This window comes from Triticum urartu, chromosome 6 (assembly GCF_003073215.2).
Source record: "Triticum urartu cultivar G1812 chromosome 6, Tu2.1, whole genome shotgun sequence".
Classification (NCBI taxonomy): Eukaryota; Viridiplantae; Streptophyta; class Magnoliopsida; order Poales; family Poaceae; genus Triticum; species Triticum urartu.
Genome location: NC_053027.1, coordinates 490,704,999 through 490,723,876, shown reverse-complemented (window position 1 = coordinate 490,723,876; position 18,878 = coordinate 490,704,999). Strand labels below are relative to the sequence as shown.

At 43.9% G+C, this 18,878-nt stretch overlaps 2 protein-coding genes and 1 long non-coding RNA gene across 4 annotated transcripts; 2 read left to right on the top strand and 1 right to left on the bottom strand.

The window, feature by feature from the left end:
- Window positions 1–3,267: 3,267 nt before the first annotated feature.
- Window positions 3,268–6,630, bottom strand: LOC125514481. 2 transcript variants are annotated; one of them, XM_048679820.1, is made up of 9 exons: window positions 6,423–6,630; window positions 6,177–6,323; window positions 5,470–5,793; window positions 5,177–5,263; window positions 4,982–5,068; window positions 4,733–4,876; window positions 4,237–4,334; window positions 3,812–4,022; window positions 3,268–3,583 (listed from the first exon to the last, which is right to left on the bottom strand). In XM_048679820.1, exons 1-9 carry the CDS (start codon window positions 6,436–6,438, stop codon window positions 3,492–3,494), a joined length of 1,206 nt encoding a protein of 401 aa, XP_048535777.1. In that variant the 5' UTR covers window positions 6,439–6,630; the 3' UTR covers window positions 3,268–3,491. The 2 variants fall into 2 exon arrangements, with proteins under 2 accessions (XP_048535777.1, XP_048535778.1); XM_048679821.1 differs by having other exon boundaries at window positions 5,470–5,787; window positions 6,423–6,628.
- A 97-nt stretch (window positions 6,631–6,727) lies between these two features.
- Window positions 6,728–10,162, top strand: LOC125514482 (H/ACA ribonucleoprotein complex subunit 2-like protein). The gene is made up of 4 exons (XM_048679823.1): window positions 6,728–6,942; window positions 7,034–7,103; window positions 7,726–7,831; window positions 9,824–10,162. Exons 1-4 carry the CDS (start codon window positions 6,828–6,830, stop codon window positions 9,983–9,985), a joined length of 453 nt encoding a protein of 150 aa, XP_048535780.1. The 5' UTR covers window positions 6,728–6,827; the 3' UTR covers window positions 9,986–10,162.
- Window positions 10,163–12,344: 2,182 nt separating this feature from the next.
- Window positions 12,345–17,702, top strand: LOC125514483. Its single transcript, XR_007286474.1, has 2 exons — window positions 12,345–14,454; window positions 17,225–17,702. It is a non-coding gene; the product is annotated as an uncharacterized LOC125514483 (long non-coding RNA).
- Window positions 17,703–18,878: the final 1,176 nt, after the last annotated feature.

Below are 18,878 nucleotides of genomic sequence, written 5' to 3'. Positions count from 1 at the left end.
AAACTTGTAGTGATTTACGATGTCGATGATGATGATATGTGTCGATTGAACTTGTATACTTTCTGTAGCGATGAAACTTTGTGATGTCCACGGTCCCTGCCGAATTTGCATAATGCTACTTTGTTAGTTTGGGTACGATGACCTATGTACCTCTAGTTAATTAGTTTGCGTACTATATGTTGCATCTAGTTGCTAACCCTTTCTTTTTCGTGTTGCTCTAGTATATTTTGTTGCATATGATCGTACATTCTCTTGATGAAGATGCATCTCTAACAGGTACCTAGATTCTTGATGGCGAAGAAGGAGTGCTACGTCGTGTACAAAGGGAAGGTTCCGGGAGTGTACGATGAGTGCCCTGAGTGTCAGGCGCAAGTGGAGGGGGTCTTGGGCGCCAGCCATAAAGGCTTCAAAAGCAGACAAGAAGTAGAAGCTAGTTACTTGAGGTTCACGCTAGCGCGAGAGAGGACTCATAACCGCCGCCTCATGTACTGCATAGTTCCGCTATCACTCATAGTGATAGCTCTTCTCACGTATATCATTGTTTAGATGGATGACGACGTAGTTGCAAGTATTCGAGACTTGTATCGCTATTTTCGAGATGATAATGAGAGACCACTTTTGTGTTGGATGATGATTATGATGATGACAATATTTGATGAGACTATTTGGATGTATATACTATGATTACATTTGTATGTGTATGATATGCTAGAGATTATTGTATAAAGCCCTAAAAAAAATTCAGCAACAAAAAATAAGGAGCATAAAAAAATTCAAAAACTAATAACAGTAGCGCGGGGTATGGCTTTAGCAGCAGCGTGCTCTTAGCAGTAGCACTCTTTGTTAAAGGGCGCTGCAGCTATTAGCAGCAGCGCGTGCTGCATACAGACGTTGCTGCTATTCCTAGATAGCAGCAGTGCAGGTCGAACCGCGCTACTGATAAGCATTAGATGTAGCACCGTATCAGTAGCGCGGCCACCCGCGCTACTGATAAGTATTTAACCCGCGCTACTGCTAGGCTTTTCCCTAGTAGTGTATATACCACAATATAACTTTAGTGTTAAATTTCAATTTATGCCCAATGGTGAACTAATTAACGAGGTTCACGGCGGTAAGCAGGCTGCCGCTAGAGACACGCATAAGTGATTCGGGAATAAGTGCAATGGTGATGCCCAGAGGGTGTGTAGTGGTGTGGCGGATCCGATTTGGGCCCTGAGAGGATTGTAGGTGAGGAGTGTGTGGACAGCTATGGTAGGCTCCAGCATTGGTGGAGCTACATGCAACCCTGCAGGGGCCATGGCCTCCCCAGGTTTGGTAAATTTTGTGAAGAAATTTTTATATGGAGGTGCAGATTGGAATAAATACATCTTTTGCCCCCCTAGAATTGGACATTTTCTCCCTTGCCCCCACCCCCCCAACCAATCTTGTGTAGCTCTGCCACTGGGCTCCAGCAATGTATTAGTGGTGGTTGGTGGTTCCACTAGCAATGTGTTAGTGTTGGAACTCAACTATAGGCCTGCATGATCATTTTGTGATGTGAGCTTCCTGTGAGCTTCCTTTGAACTTGTGGTGCTAGTGCAAGTGTTGTGAACTTGCTTTGAACCGGTGGCGTAACTAGATTGATAGATATGTATGTTGTGCAAGTGCATGTTTTGCCTTGTTTGTGATGTTGTGATGATGATGGTCATATATCTTTGCTATGTATGTGGTCATGATGATAGCCATATATTTCTATGTTGAATTGATGACCGGAATAAAGGGGAGGTAGTGCTCAGTTTAGGCTGAAACAATCACCATCACTTGTTCAACAACAATCAACATCACCAGTAACATCAACATCAACACCACATTCAACATCATGTGTTCATCAACATCTCAATATAAACATCATTCTGGAAATGGATAGTTCAACTCACAATTAACTCAATGGAATGGACAGAGATCTTGAAAGCTCTAGCACACAATTAAATTGGGGACATTGCCATAAGAACATAACTACTAGTTCAACAATTATCACATAACTTGGACATAACTACTCATCACAAAATTTCCTTTATCTTCCTAATTTTTGCCATGCTCCCCATCTTTCTCTTTAAGAAAGCATGCAACCATGTACTCAAGTGTTTTCTTCTCAACAGTCTATCACTGTCCCGCTCTCTGCCTTGATCCTCGTCACTTTGCGAAAATTTGAAGTTGCCCCATCTAGAACTCTCTTATGCTCCAATCATGCCCTTACCTCAATCAAGCATGTTCTGCTTTAGTCTTTAGAGCTAGTGTCACTTGATTCTCCTCCACAACTTTCTTAAGTTCGTCTTGCACATTCCTATGCTCAACCTGAAGCTTTCTTCTCCCATTAGATAACTCAAACTTTTCTTCAAGATGCTCAAGACTATCCCTAACTCTACATACTTTCTCACTTTCATACATGTCCCTAGTTGGTCGGTGCTTTCTTTAGTGTTCGTGGCCACTCTAAATCAACTCGTTGAATAAAATCACAACTTTCTCCTTCCTACAAATTAATAGAACAACATCTAGTTAACACAATTGATTGCATAAATTCCTACAACCTCGGACCAACATCACCTACATTGCCTATTCTGAACAAAACATAGTTCGTTCTCTAAGTATGGATGGATGAATGAATAATCAGTGGTCAAAATTCATAAAACTATAGAAATGGACAACTGATAACAAATAAATTCCTACTAGCTACACAACATTGTCTAACTGAAAAACACTAATTAACACAAAATACATTGTCTGGCTGAAGAATATTTAGTGGCCAAAGTAATTCATGAAATTGCCTTCTCTCTAAATGAACAGATCAACTGCATACACACCATGAACATGTCCTGCACATCCCAAAAACCTCCTGCATGTGTGCCATCCACAAAAAATGAAGACATGCATGGTATTGGGGATCTAACAAATCACAATTATGAAGCAAACTAGATGAAATTTAAAATCCCCAAATCACAACTACCCTTAACCCTAGAAATTAGAAATCAAATACTCACATCGCTACAATTCCGACCTATCCCCCATGAACCCAGGCAATTTTTCTGTTACTGAAATGAGTAGAGCGCCTGATTTTTCTGTTAAAAAGGAGCAGAAATAATTGACCAGTACGCTTGCATTAAAGCACAAGAGACACGGCACGGGTGCCGACTGCCGAGACATCATAATCCCCAGGAAGGCAGAACCTAAGCGACTGCCTCACCGACCACCTTCAGCTCCTCAACAGCACAAGTATTGATCCACAAAATGGGCCAGATAACCAATAATGCATTTGCTGCGAATGTTCAAGCCATTGTACACGACTGGCACAGTTCCCAGTCAAGAAGCATGGTACATTTGTCCAATGATGCAACATTTTCTGTCAAAAAAAGGAATGTGGTGCACGTTCAACATAGCAACCAAGCCAGCACTCCAGCGACGGCTGGTCTCGAGTGATGTGGAACGAACACTGCCTCTCCATGGAGGAGCCCCCTTCAAAATCCGTAAGGCTTGAATTTCCTTTGAGCCCGCAGCTGCTGTATCCTCTTCTTGTCCTGCTCGAACTTGCTCTGCAGCATCGCCAGCTCTGCACAACAAATACAGGTAAGTAGCTCTCCTAGCAGTTATCTGTGGCCACACTCAAGTTGCATAAAAATGCACCGAACAGAAAGTCACAAGACTGCCATGGCAAACTACAGCGCTGAACATAGTCTACATTCTAATGCATCATACATGTACTGAGCATTAGGAGTAATTAAAGTTAAACTGCACCAATGGTTAAATAGGGAATCCATAAAAATGCTTTTTGACATACCACTCATTTGAGCTTCTCGTTTCTGATGTCTGTAGAAGTTCCGACCAACTTCCTTGGGTTTCTTCTGAGCCATTTTCTCTTGCATTGCAGCCAGAGATACAGAGCCAACCGCTGTTCCAGTTTCAGCATCTGTAGTCTTCTTCCGACCCTTATGATGCATCACCACTGTCCACCCATCTTCTGCAGCTGCTGCCTCTCTTTCCTTCTTCTCCTGAATTAATCAAATAGGTACCACATGACAAAACAACAATGATGCAGTTGCTATGCCAAAACAAACATAGGGGAAATTCTTCCTGTAATAAATAACTTGTCTCAACTTGCAAAATAACTTCAGATATTCAATGAATATTTACGGAACAAGCTAGCTATAAATCAGGACAGTTGACTTCAGATTCTTGAATGTTCAATGAATGGAAAATACGCACCCGCTCTTGTTGTTCCTCATGTGCAGTTATAAACACATCTATATTTTGCTGCAAGACTTTCAAGCCTGGCCGCTTCTGTCTGTACTCCAAGATCCATTCTGACAAGACACCAGTCACACCACATATCAGTATTTGCCATTTTGGACTTTGGTGGATCAATTTGCAGGTTCCAGTATAAAAAGGAAAGATACATAAACACTGTGGAACTCATTTGAGCACAATATCAACTAATAAGGGCCCTTACAGTCCGCACTGCATATGATTAACAGTTAGGCTGATTGTAACAAGCTAGACTTATAGATCTGTAAGTTTCATGATGAAATTAGCTCGTATGAATCTTTTGATTTAAACAAGTCTAAGAAATGATATTCCTTGGAAGTGTATTTGGACACAATACATTCTGTCCTTTTCATTGTGGACACTAGACAGTGGATCTTTATATATGCTAGTGAAATACATCTTTTCGGCAACAAAAAACCAGAAGTGTAGACATTACTTTTCATTCCTCTGGAACAGTCTTCATCGACTGATGCAATCTCAGCAACATTTGCGGTATCAACTTCATGCACCTCCAAATTGTCCTCTCTAACTGATACCTGCATATCTGTCCTGTTGACTTCCCCAGATTGCTTTACTTTCTCTGCGTCCAATGAAAAGAATGCATGTCAGGAAACACAAATATTTATGCAATAGAGAGCTGATAATTGAGAAAAACTTTGTTTAGGATAAAAGTACAGCAGCCTACTTGTCTTATTTTTCTTTCGTTTCTTTGCCTTTTCTGGTTCCCCAATGTCCATAACTCCACTCTCTGCTGCAACTTGGTTGACATCAGCTGCATAAATTATATGTACATCTACTATTAGTGAAACAAAAATATTTATGCAACAGATAGCTGGTAATTGAGAAAAACTGTGTTTAGGATACAAGTACAGCAGCCTACCTGTCTTTTTTTTCTTTCGTTTCTTTGCCTTTTCTGGTTCCCCAATATCCATAACTTCACTCTCTGCTGGAAGTTGGTTGACATCAGCTGCATAAAATATATATGCACATCTATTATTAGTGAAAAGAAAATTTCAGGAATTACTATTTACCGATAAAAAAAAGGAAAAGGCCATAGTTGCTTGCACAGATGAAAAACTATTTGTCAAGAATAAATGTGAAAAATATCAACATTACTCATCATGATTGAAAGGTAGCACAGCAGACAAAGTGGCAACTCAGAAGCAATCTTACCGTTTAGAGTTTCTTCATCGAGATTTTCATGCAGGATATCATCTGCATCATTGGGCTCAACAGAGCTCTTCCCTTCCTTCACCTTCCTTTTCTTCTTCTTCAGCTTAAGTGTTCCAGCATCATTACTGTCCAATGGACTTTGTACCTCAACAGGACTTTTGCTTTCCTTTAGCTGTTTTTTGCTCTTCTTCTTCTTCAGCTTAGGTGTTGCCTCATCCTCATTGAGAGTCACCAAATTATGAGCCTTGGTACAACAGCTTGTTACTTTGGCATGCTTAATTTTCTTCTTTTGCTTCACCAATACAATCTTCTTGCTTCCTATATGTAAGAAGCAACGATAAGAGATAAACCATTATACTACAAGACATAGTTCCATTTCACGCTTTGACAATAGTTGTCAGTCATAAGTAGGGCCTAATAAACAACTCAAAGAGCTGGAACCAAAAAATTAACAAGCGCTCAGGAAATGAGACGGAACTCAAGCTATTTTGCCGTGCACATGAGACACCGATGAGTTCGAAGGTTATCAGAATGCTTTTCTGTCATACCATTCTACGTTTCTACAACCGTGATTGACGATGTACCACTGGATCATTCTCTTACCCTTTGCTGAGGCGATGAATGGACATTTTTAAGCATAAAAACTTCACTCTAGGATGGGCTTAACCCATAATTATCCAAAACAAAATGGCAGGGATTGCGAATACCTTCCGCGATAGCATGTCCGGCAGCGCCCTCGCTCTCAACGGCAGCATCTAAAACTCTATCCTTCTTCTTCTTCAGCTGCTTCCTCTTCACTCCAAGCCCAAGCGCCAGCTTCTTATCAACCTTGGCTTCCCGCGAGGCCTTCTTGTCTACAAAGCAGCGCATTTTTTTTACTTTCGCCTCACAAATTCGAACTGATTCAATCGAGAAGCAACAGGGTGCGTGCATAAAGGGGAAAGTTTCCGCACCTTTGGATTTGCCCATGCCGAGAACAAATCAGCAACGAAGCGTCCACGAGGAGGAACACGAAGAGAATCGGTGGAGAATAAGCCCTCGTCGGCGTCGGGCGGAGGCGCCGGCGGCGGCTGCTGGGTGTCGGCGTCCGGGAGGCGGGAGCTGCGAGGCGCGGTAGGGTTTGGGCGTCTCAATGGGTTTCTTTCTACCGGGCTCAACTGCCCACGAGCATGTTCTGACGGGTGGGCCTAATTCTAACCGGGCCCGCAGTCCAGGGACCAGTGGAGTCACCGGCCCAAAGCCCCTTTTAATAGCGAGCGGCTTGGCGTGCCGAGTCCTCTCCTAAAACCCTAGCTCCACCACCCACCTAAACCCGCGAAGTCACCAAGGCGGCGGCGGCGGCGACAGCATTAGCGGCGATGGGGAGCGACACGGAGACGGAGAAGAAGAAGACCCCGGTGGCGCTGGCCCCCATCGCCAAGCCGCTCGCCGGCAAGAAGCTCTCCAAGAAAACCCTCAAGCTCGTTCGCCGAGGTTCGTGTGATTGTCCCCGTTCCCTTTTTTGGCCCAAATCAAGCTTTCCTGGGTTCATTCATGATGTGGTTGTTGTCCGCGTGTTTGCCAGCCTCGGAGGCCAAGTGCCTGAAGCGCGGGGTCAAGGAGGTGGTCAAGAGCATCCGTCGTGGGAGCAAAGGGTTGGTATTTCCAGCTCTACTCGTTTACTGTATAGTCCCTGCTGGTAGGAGTAATTAGTACTCCTCTGTAAAGAAATATAAGAGCGTTTAGGTCACCACTTTAGTGATCTAAACCTCTTATATTTCTTTAGATGCAGTAGACTGTAGTATGGTATTGTCCTAGAGAGCTCTGGGCTTAATTCCTCTGTCAGAACTTGTTGCTAAGTGTGGTGCGGGTGATACTTGGTAATAGCAATCAACCAAGGGCAGATAACTCTTCCCTGAAACATGTCGTGCATTTATTTGACTTGCTTGCAAGTTGTGTCTAGTAGTGTAGTGCATATGTCATGGAAAAGAATTCTATGAGACCAGGTCTCACGCGAGACCCATCCTGATGAATGACACGTGGCATTCATCAGGACGGGTCTCACCTGCTAACCGTGAGACCTGGTCTCATATGTGTCATTTAAAACATCCATACAGTGTACATACTGAATGATTTAGTGTGCTACTCTTGTTGATGATGGGATTGCCCATTTGCCACTACATGAAGTCAAGGACTGGTTGTGTCATTATCTATGTTATGCATTCAGTGGCTTGACTTGCCTAATTTCATTGACACATATTGTTCTGTTTCATGCAGGTTGTGTGTAATTGCCGGAAACATCTCTCCTATCGATGTGATTACACATCTTCCCATACTTTGTGAGGAAGCTAATGTCCCATACATATATGTGACATCAAAAGAGGTATGCTGCATTTTCACTCCAATATTTATGTTTAGTTTGTTGTGATCAATGAGTTGTATCTTATCACGCATTTGCAATTACTGTGTCTCCTTATAACCTTAACAACCTAAAATCCTGGCCAGTTGATGCTTCATGCTATGATGACCAAGTCAACAAAGTGGTGCAACTGGCGCACATTTTTTCTTCATTTGTTTGGATCTTTCACATAGTTTTTATTTGGTTATTACTCCCTCCGTTTCTTTTTACTCTGCATATAAGATTTGGTCAAAGTCAAACTACACAAAGTTTGACCAAACTTATATAAAAAAATATGAACATGTACAATACTAAAACTATATGGTATGAAAATATGTTTCATTGTGCATATGATAATATTGATTTCATATTGTGAATGTTTATATTTTTTAATATAAAGTTAGTCAAATTTTACAAAGCTTGACTTTGACCAAACATTATATGCGGACTAAAAAGAAACGGAGGGAGTAGATTCTCACCATCAACTAATTGTTTGAACATCAAAAGAAAGCTCTCTTCTGTCTTTCTGATAGCTAGTAGTAATGCCCATGCTATCGAGTTGAAAGCTATTTGTTTTCTCTACTTTTAGTACCTTGCAATGTTCCCCTCCCTGGGCACATCACATTCTAAGGAGCACCATGTAGTTGTCTTATCATTTGCTTTTCAAGTGTTCTATTCAATTATCTGTGCTGGAACTAATGAGAAAAGAAACATCTCTTGACATTTTATTTGTCCACTTTACTATAGCTGAATTAGAATCAGACAGTTTATGTTCTAAATCATATGTTTGCACCTTGCATTCTGTTGAGTCGATATAGACCTAAGATTGTCGCTTTACCAGCTTATCTATCAGTCTGACACAGAAGATCTATATTGGGTTAAAAAATGTTTGATAAGTGGAGTCACCCATTTGCCTCCGCATGCTCATTTGAGATAGCATGCATGTTTTCCTGATGTATATATTTGTAACTGTATTGCTGTACCAAGCCCACATCACAGGCCAACATAAATCATTTACAGGCCTGATGTTAAAAAAACTTGCATATTTGGCTTTACATATCTACTCTATTGTCCAGCGAAATATATGTCAGCAACCAGTGTGTCTTTATAACCACCTTGGTGTATTTTCCTTGCATTTTACTAAATAACGTGAGTAAACAAGGTAAAAAAATGTTTCTGTGGGAGAGCATAGCAACTAGGAGCATCATCACATAACCTTTCCCCACGCCCGACACTAACCTATTTTTAACATCTAATTAGAGCGGGGAATCATTCCAATTAGGAAGTTAAGGTTGTTGCTTTTTATTTCACCAGAATTGGAGCCAGGCTCTATCCCTGCATTTTAATAAATAACGTGAGTGAACAAGTTAAAAAAAATGTTTCTGTGGGTGCATAGCAACTAAGGAGCATCACATAGTTGTCTTGTCAATTGCTGTTATTTTTCTTCCCAGTGTGTTGTCTAATTGAGAAAAAGGCACACCCTTTAAAATCCTTTTGCAAACTTAGGTACAACTGCCTTAGTACCTTACATGGGTCTTATCTCATTATTCTTCCCTATGGCCTACTCTAAGCTGGGCAGACCAAGATGGTTGCTGGCAGGTCTTGACAGCATAGGGTTCTTCATTGGGTTTGTATGTTGGTCCATTTTTGTTACCCATTTGCCACAGCACTACTCATTGTCTATGGTTTCCTTGAGAAGTCTGTCTTGCGCCTGTACATGGCCCATGTTACATGCAAGCGTGAAACCGTTCCAAGCCTGATGATGTTAAGAAACGTGACACATTTGGAAAGTAAAATGCATAGTATCAGCTACCAGTTATTTGCCTTCATATCACCACAAAATTTGAAGGAATAATAACAAATATGATGGTGAAGCAGAGGAGATGGTCGTCGTATGTTGTGATTATACTTGCACTGATGGATGTCACTGTTGCCTTGAGATTAAGCTAATGTATTGTGGTTGCTTCCCTTTAACAGGAGCTTGCGACTGCGGGGACCACCAAGAGGCCCACCTGCTGCGTATTGGTGATGACCAAGCCAGCCAAGGGGGAGATCACTGAAGAGGTGAAGGAGAAACTGGAATCGGAATACAAGCAGGTTGTATCTGAAGTTGCTGAGGCTACATCTGCTTTGTTCTGAGAACATTTCCATGGGGAGGAACCATGAACATCTTTCTGTCTGTATTATGTAGCATGATTTTGTCACCCTATCCTTGTTAGTGATCGACGTGTTTATCAGGGAGCTTTAAGCATCGTGAGTCTGGTACTGTGCTATTCGGTTGGCGATTAGATAAAAAAATAGTGCACTATTAACTAATATCGGTGAGCAAATCGTTATCGTTGATGTTGCATAGATGTGATTACCTGAGCGCTCGAGCCATGTTCGCTTCTGTGGAGTAGCTAATATTAAAAATTGGTTGTCTGGGACCACCGAGAGCAAGCAATATCTTAGGGTTTTGATAGGAATGGGGAAAATGCAGTGCGAGGTGCCATGGATGTCCTACACAGAAATTCTGCAGTTGTGCTTTTGGACAAACACAGAAATTTTCTATGACTGATAGAGGATGTATAGTGGAAGTGGCATGAAACAGATGTTTCCAATAGGGGGAAAGAGAAGAAATGGATGCCTTTTTCATAGTTGGACCCTCTAAATTTTTGTAGTTCGTTTATCTAGCGTTTGGTTGATCACATTAGGCTCAGACAGGCCCGCGCCGAAGGAAAATGTGCTGTTTGGCCCGTGAGGAACGCATGAATTGGTGTCACCGCCAGCCGATTCGGTCGGCCTCACCGCAGCGGCAAAACTCACGTCATCATTTCCCTTCTCTCGAGCTTTCCCTCCTGTGTGGAGCCACATCAGCGATGAGGTAAGCGGCGCTACTCTCTGGCCATCGGTTGATGGGCGGCGGCAATTCGACTCCTCTTTTTCGACGTGTTCAGCGCCTCCACGGTTGCGCTATATAGCCAGCCTCACCGCAGTGGCAAAACTCCCGTCACCATTTCCCCTCTTGAGCTTTCCCACCGGCACGGAGCCACATCGATGGCGAGGTAAGCGGCGCTAGTGCTCCGGCCATCAGTTGACGACGGCGGTGATTCGACGACTCCTCTTCTCGGACGTGATCAGTGCCTTCATGGCTGCACTATATAGCCAGCCTCACAACAGCAGCAAAACTCCCGTCACCATTTCCCCCCTCTCGAGTTTTCCCACCGGCGCGGAGCCACATCGACGGCGAGGTAAGCGAAGCTAGTGCTCCGGCCACCAGTTGACAGCGGCGGCGATTCAACTCCTTCTCTTCTCCAATGTGTTCAACGCCTCCTTCACGGCTGCTCCGATGGCGTCTGTGAGTTCATTCACCCCCTTCTCTCTACTAGTTCTAGATAGATTTGTGAGTATGTGGTAGGAGTAGATCTTCCGATCTATGTAAGTGTGATGTTCTAGTAGCTAGTGGTGATGGATCTGAAGCATGCTAGAAGCTTTTTCATGTCGGCAACGATTGATTGCTAGTGGTGACGGATGGATTGGTAGTATGTTTGATGTGTAGTACTCCCTCCATCCGGTAAAGAGTATACGTTTGGCTTCAAAATTTGTCCACAAAAGAGTGTACTTCTATCTTTCCAATGCACTTTAAAGTAGAAAAAAAATACTTCTCTCTCATCACACGGTAATTAAGACCAATAACAATCTACACATGATCTTCTTAATTTCTATATGCACTTAGCTCATTGGGGGTTGGTTAATTAAAGAGGAGAGAGATTGATGTCTTGCACTTTTCCAATGCATTTTTTACTTGACTTCATAATTTGTCCTAAAATCTCTAGATGTCCATTCTTCACCGGACGGAGGGAGTATGCAAGTATTTGTGCTAGTTATTGAACTTCTTGCTATGATTTGAGCTGCTGTGTTGAACTAGATCATCCGTCTATGCATGTGGTAGTGCTCATTCGATTTGTCCATATGTCGTGTTCATTCACACTGTACATATTTAGTGGTAGTTCATATTGTCCATGTGTTGTGTGATGTGGTCTTGATGATGCTCCCGCTTGTAGGACATGAGCACGCAAGAGTTTAGTCAGGCCCTTGTCGTGTCCAAGAGCCAGTTCCCGGTGTCCTAAGTCACGGACTCCCAGCCTCCCATCGACCAGATGCCCGTTGATTCAGATGTTTTCGAGGTGTCGGTTATGGTTCCTCCATTTGTGGCTTCAGCACTGGCTCAGCCCAGTGTTGCTACTCAAAAGTCGGCCGCAAAGGATAAGAAGGACGGCAGGGGGAACTCCATGAAGTGGCAGCCGTTCCTGTCGACGCTCGTGCTTAACAAGATGTGTGAGATCGTAACTAGTGTGGCGAGGACTGACAAAGGCTTCAAGGAGGAACACTTGAACGTTGTTGCAAAGCAGGTGTTTGACTTTTATGCACAAGAGGTCACCTTGACCCAGGTCTACAACCACCTCAGCAAGTGGAAAGTGAGGTGGATCACAGTGTCCTAGCTCAGAGACCTGAACGGGGCTTTATGGGATAATGACACTTGCTCGATCATTTTGAAGGCAGAGCACTGCCAAGGCCACACCATGGTTAGCTGCAAACCATGTCATTCTAAGTCACCACCTATTTAAGCCTTTGTAGCATGCCATTCTAACTAAACACTCTACTGTGTTTAATTCTTAGCTTCACCCCAAGCACGCACAGTTTCTCAATACACCCATCCAGAACTACCACCAGATGCAATAAATCTTCTCTTTTGCGCTGGCAACCGGCTAGCATGCCCTGGGCTCCAATCAGCCGCTGAACTCGCCTAGGCCCAAGTATCCAGACACCCAGGAGTCAGAGACCATCAACCTTGATGGTCCTGACAAGGATGGTGATCATGTTTCCGGTGCTTGATAGGAAGAGGAAGAGGGGAGCCTTGATGAAGGACGAGCTGACCGTCTTCACCAGCATGACTCAAGGCGTGAAGGAGGTCGCCACCGCCATCAGGGAGAGCAAGCCGGTCGACGTCCACCTTGAACTCTACATCATCGTCATGGACCAAGGTGGCTTCATCCCAGAGGCTCTCATGGCGGCTCTCAGCCACCTGCTGGACAACAAAGCCCAGGGGGTTGGGTTGTTGCCATGGGAGACGCCCATAGAGTGCTCTGGCTGAGGGCCTTGCAGGGCAAGCACTACTGCTAGTGTTGTTTCTGCTGGTGGTGATGGCGTGCATGATCCTCGACGGCGATGGCGATGTGATGACGACGACGATGTACATTTTGTGGTAGCTAGGGCTTGATAAACTCTTGATGTTGGCATGTATATTTCAATGAGGTGGTATATTAACCCCTCACGCCGATGGCGAACTTGCGGTGGTAGGACACCACCCTCTTTTGAATGTGGTGGTAGGATGGCACCATAGTAGTGATAGGATGAACTTGCTATGCCATATGATCATGAATGCTTACTCATGTTTCATGTCTAGTGTTCTCATTGGCCATTGCTTGTTGCTTGGTCTGTTGCTCTTCTGCAATGTTAGAAAAAGTGATATGTGGTGTTCCACGTGAGGGTTTCAGGGGTTTACAGTTCATGGGAAGCATACAATACACAAGTGTCAGGTTACAACAGCTGCCATAGAGGGTTTAAGACAAGGCATGCAGCAGAGGATTTACTCCAAGGCCGTGCTCAAGCAGGCATGCAATGTTGAACTTGGAATTGCGGATCTACACTTTGGGCCGAAGAACTTCATCATCTTCGTCCAGTTCGTCATGGTTGTAGTATTGTTTTGTTGATGTGATTGGTGTGATGGTTTCTAAGGTGTAGTAGCGGGTAAGCTCACCATGAAGGGTACAAAGTGACTACACCTCTATACTCATATGCAACCAAACACCGTGCGCCAGTATAAGCACAGCCTATGCGAGCAAGCAAACACGGTGCATAAAGGTGTTACTACGATGCAGGCAGCCAAATAACATGCAGATCTATATAGATCCTAAAGGGATCTTCAGTTTGGATGGAACACCAAAAATACAAACAAAGTTATAGCAAAATAAAGAGAGCTCGCTTCAGATTCAGAGTTGTCTGCACGGACAAATGTAAATTGGTTTGGGTTTGGGGTTGGCACTTTTTGGCCCTCATCTGAGGCGCTGGAACACACGACACGGCGCACGTCTATGAAAACAGAGCTGCTAAAAATCAGTTGACTGAGACTTCGTGAAGTCTCAGTCGACTGGTGAGCCGTCCGATCCGTTTGTTGCTTGTAGATTCACGCTGGGTCGTTTTTGTGCCTTTTTCGGCCTGTCTAAGGCGCGGTGGGCTCGGACTAGTCAGTTCGCCTTAGCGCGGCCGAGGGTGAGCGTTTTGCTCTTTCGTGGGCTGGGCTTTTTTGTTTGTCTGTTTCTATCTTGATTTTTTTTTCTCGGTCTGCTTTCTTCTTTTTGACGTTTGTTACAGGGGAGGGGAAGCGGCCACCGGTGGTAAATTAGAGGAGGGGAAGCTGCAGTCATTCGTCTCTATCCATTCCCCTCTCCCCCCTTCTCTCTCTATCACTTTTTACCTCTGTCAAAATCTGAAGATCTCTGCAGCAAACGAAGGAATTGCTGTGCTGCTCAACGTCCAACGAGAGTATGGGGGACGCTGCTGATGGAGTAAGTGCTAACCCCCTCTTTTTCTTCCATCTTTGTTTTTCCATTTGATTTGTTGGACGAGAGTAGTAGATCTGAGGGAGTTTTGGGTTCCATTTTCTTGTTTTTGTTGGGCGAGAGCAGTAGACCTGATTTGAAGCATAGAATCGATCCTTTTTTATTCAAGCAGTGATATGTAGAGTGTCCTCTTTTTTGTATGTGTTGAGGATTATTACTGACCCAGACTACCTCATTTTTTGTTACTGAACCCAAACCCAACCCCCCTGAAATCAGTAGCATGTTTTTGTGAAATCAGTAGAATGGTTGAGGATTCCTTTTTTGTTTGTGGAATACAGTGGCTCAGTCTGTTGTTTTTGTTATTTTTTAGATTGTTTAATGAAACCCCTATTTATTTTACTGGAATCGAGAGAGATACTTACTGAATCTATCATAGGGGAGTGGGTATCTTCTTTTGTTTTTTCAGATTTTGTTATGGGACCCTATTCTTAATCAGTAGCATGTATGTGAAATTACTGAACCCCACCCCCCTCATATATATTACTGAACCCAAACCCATCAAAATGAGTAGCATTTTTGTGAAATCAGTAGTATGTTTTGATTATTTTTTTGTTGAATGGAGTGGCTTAGTCTGTTGTTTTAGTTTTAGTTTTTTAGATTTTAATGAAACCCTATTTTTGTTTACTAGAAACAATAGAGATAATTTACTGAATCTATCAATAGAGAGTGTGGTATCCTTAATTATTTTGTTTTTTCAGATTTTTCATATGGAACCCTTTTTTATTAATGAGTAGCATGTTTTTTGAAATCTTTCCCCTGTAATAAGAGAAAGATTTGTTACTGAATATGTCACTAGGTAGGAGGGGGCATGTTCATTTGTTTTTGTCATATTTCTGGCTGAAACTGTATTAATCAATAGCATGTTCAAAACTCTCTTGTTTTTCTGGAATATAAGAGAATGATTACTAGATTGAAGCATAGAATCTGAGGGCATATTTTTTGTCCAATTTTTTTATTGATTGAAATGTTTGTGTGCCTAATTCAGTAGATATGAGGGGATCTTTTTGATTCGGATTAAGTTCAGAGTACTTGTCTTCTAACTTGGTCGCAACTATGGGGATCTTTGTTTTTGTCGGAGGGGGCGGCGTCGAGAGAGAGAGAGGAGCCTAGTTGCATGCTCAACTTTAGGCATGAAACTACATGTCTTATAACTTGGTTACAGCTCGAGTTTTCATTTTTGTTGTACTGGTAGAGGGGCCAGTTGCATGTCCCACAAAGGCACGCAACTGCATATCTTCTAACTTGGTCCTAACTGGGAACCTTTGATTTGTCAGAGGGGCGGCGTTGAGAGAGAGGGGGACAGTTGCATGGCCCGCACTAGGCACGCAACTGCATGTCTTTTCCCAACATGGTTGCAATTGCATGTCTTATAACTTGGTCGCAACTCGAGTTTCATTTTTTTGCTAGATGAGGAGAGGGGCCAGTTGCATGTCCCATACTAGGACACGAAAAAGCATATCTTCTTACTTGGTCGCAACTGGGGGACCTTTGTTTTTGGAGAGAATTCCTTATTTGACACTGCCTTAAAATGTGATTCCCTATTTGACCCTAGAAACTTTTTTCTTCCCTATTTGGCAGCAGGTCTGAATTTACTTCCTTATTTGACATTGCCCTGCACCCCGTTACAGTCTGCCGTCAATTTTTTTTCCTCCGTGACCAAACTACCCCTCTGTTAGTGCACTGGAAAAAACACCTAACCCAATCATCCCGTCCCTATCCCCAAAGCCCTAACGGCGGCGCGACACATAGTGGCGGCGACGAGAGCTATGAGAGCCAGAGGGTGGCTGCGGAGGGTAGGCAAGGCATGGTGGCGGAGGGAAGGAATGGCAAGGGAGCAGAGCACCCGTCGGCGAGCACAGATGCTAGCTCTGACCATGGCGGGGGAGAGAATTCCTTATTTGACACTGCCTTAAAATGTGATTCCCTATTTGACCCTAGAAACTTTTTTCTTCCCTATTTGGCAGCAGGTCTGAATTTACTTCCTTATTTGACATTGCCCTGCACCCCGTTACAGTCTGCCGTCAATTTTTTTTCCTCCGTGACCAAACTACCCCTCTGTTAGTGCACTGGAAAAAACACCTAACCCAATCATCCCGTCCCTATCCCCAAAGCCCTAACGGCGGCGCGACACATAGTGGCGGCGACGAGAGCTATGAGAGCCAGAGGGTGGCTGCGGAGGGTAGGCAAGGCATGGTGGCGGAGGGAAGGAATGGCAAGGGAGCAGAGCACCCGTCGGCGAGCACAGATGCTAGCTCTGACCATGGCGGGGCTGCAGAGAGCGCGTCCGTGAGCTCTGCTGCGGTCTGGGCCATGGCGCGGCTGTGAGAAAGGGCCATGGCGGAGACGCTGCCGCGGCTGCAGGGTTGGGCGTGGATGCGAGCTCAAGCTCGGGCTTGGCTGATGCTGGGATCCAAGGCTTAGTTGATTGACTAGGTTGTGCTGATACTAGGTAACGACTAGATTATTTTGGAGTGTTAAAAGTTCTTCCATCCCTTGATTTAATTAGTCAACGGTACAGACTATCTGCTTTTAGTGTGTTGCGTGCAGTAGTACCAATTTATCGTGCTTGATTTTAGTGGGGAATTTGTTGCACGACGAGAGGGTAGAAGCCCATGATTTTTTCTAGAGATTTCTATTATCATCATATAATATCTGTCATCGTATCTGCATGGATTTCTCAGTTTGCATGCTTTAATTTGCATCTGCTGATATGCAGGTACAAGGACTTTCAAGAATCAAGTGATATCTCTATAGTCTCAGTTTGTGCTTGGCGCCGTGATAGGTGAACCCGATGAGCGAGCATCGTCCATTTGATTAGCTTGATGGAGGCTGAGATGCACTGGATATACGTGAGAAAGAGATCAGGCTGACAACGATCAAGCCGGATGGCACCGCAACTGTGACTCTAGGCATGCAACTCTTCAATCACAGCATCACGATCTCCATTTTTTTCACCATTAGTTTCTTTTCATTGCGAGTCAGCTTGTTAGCTGTTGACTCAAGTGTACAAAAAAGGAGCAGCCATGGGCTTTCTTTTTCACACTGTTTTCTTATCATCATTATTATCCGTAGGTTTTTAAACTTGTACTAAAGAATGACAACGTTTTGTGTTAGATAATTATGACATAGGAAGGGTGGCGCGAAACTGACGATTATATATGTGTTACTTGATTAAGGCTCATTTGGTCATTTAATCTTTGACTAAATATGTCACAGTAATGTTGCTTTTGTCTTGCACAAAATTTTGGTCACATAACGCACTAGGGGCAAAAGTGTCTTTTCATATCCTTATTTAACACCGTTAGTGCACAAAATGAACTAGAGTGTCAAATAAGGAAAGAAATTTAGATCAAGTGTCAAATAAGGAAGAAAAACTTTTTCAGGGCCAAATAAGGAATCACATTTTTGAGTAGTGTCAAATAAGGAATTCTCTCCGGACGGGGTAGCGTCGAGAGAGATAGGCCCAGTTGCATGTCCCACAACAGGCACACAATTGCATGTCTTCTAACTTGGTCGCAATTGGGTGGGCCTTTGTTTTTTGTCAGAGGGGGCGGCGTTGAGAGAGAGGGGCCAGTTGCATGTCCCACATAGGCACGCAAGTGCATCTCTTGTAACATGATCGCAACTAGGGACCTTTGATTTGTCGGAGGGGCGGTGTCGAGAGAGAGGGGGCCAGTCGCACGCCCCACACTAGGCACGCAATTGCATGTCTCCCAGCATGGTCGCAACTGCATGTCTTATAACTTGGTTGCAACTCGGTTTCAATTTTTGTTGTACGGGGAGAGGCACCAATTACTTGTCCCACAACAGGCACGCAACTGCATGTCTTCTAACTTGGTCGCAACTGGGGACATTTGTTTTGTCGGAGGAGGCGGCGTTGAGAGAGGGGGGCCAGTTGCATGTCTTATAACTTGGTCGCTACTCGACTTCCATTTTTCTTGTACAGGGAAAGGGGCCAGTTGCATGTCCCGCAATAGGACACACAACCGCAGTCTTCTAACTTTGTCGCAACTAGGGACCTTTATTTTGTCGGAGGAGGCAACGCCGAGAGAGAGGGGGCCAGTTGCATGTCCCACACTAGGCACGCAACTGCATGTCTTCTAACTTGGTCGCAACTGGGGATCTTTATTTTGTTGGAGGAAGAGGCATCGAGAGAGAGAGAGAGGGCCAGTTGCATGTCCCACACTAGGCACACAATTGCATGTCTTCTAATTCCGGCATGGTCGCAATTGCATGTCTTATAACTTGGTCGCAACTCGACTTCCATTTTTTTGTTGTACGGGGAGAGGGGCCAGTTGCATGTCCCACACTAGGCACGCAACTGCATGGGTTCTAACTTGGTCATAATTGGGGACCTTTATTTTGTCGGA

What these genes read in the sequence shown, in the direction of transcription:
- LOC125514481 (XM_048679820.1), bottom strand. An exon ending in CTGTTCCAGAGGAATGAAAA is followed by an intron (nt 4,335 to 4,732) that starts GTAATGTCTACA and finishes GTGTCTTGTCAG; the next exon opens with AATGGATCTTGGAGTACAGA. An exon ending in ATGAGGAACAACAAGAGCGG is followed by an intron (nt 4,023 to 4,236) that starts GTGCGTATTTTC and finishes TGATTAATTCAG; the next exon opens with GAGAAGAAGGAAAGAGAGGC.
- LOC125514482 (XM_048679823.1), top strand. Translation starts at nt 6,828, where the DNA reads ATGGGGAGCGACACGGAGACGGAGAAGAAGAAGACCCCGGTGGCGCTG. An exon ending in CCTCAAGCTCGTTCGCCGAG is followed by an intron (nt 6,943 to 7,033) that starts GTTCGTGTGATT and finishes CGTGTTTGCCAG; the next exon opens with CCTCGGAGGCCAAGTGCCTG. An exon ending in ATCCGTCGTGGGAGCAAAGG is followed by an intron (nt 7,104 to 7,725) that starts GTTGGTATTTCC and finishes TGTTTCATGCAG; the next exon opens with GTTGTGTGTAATTGCCGGAA.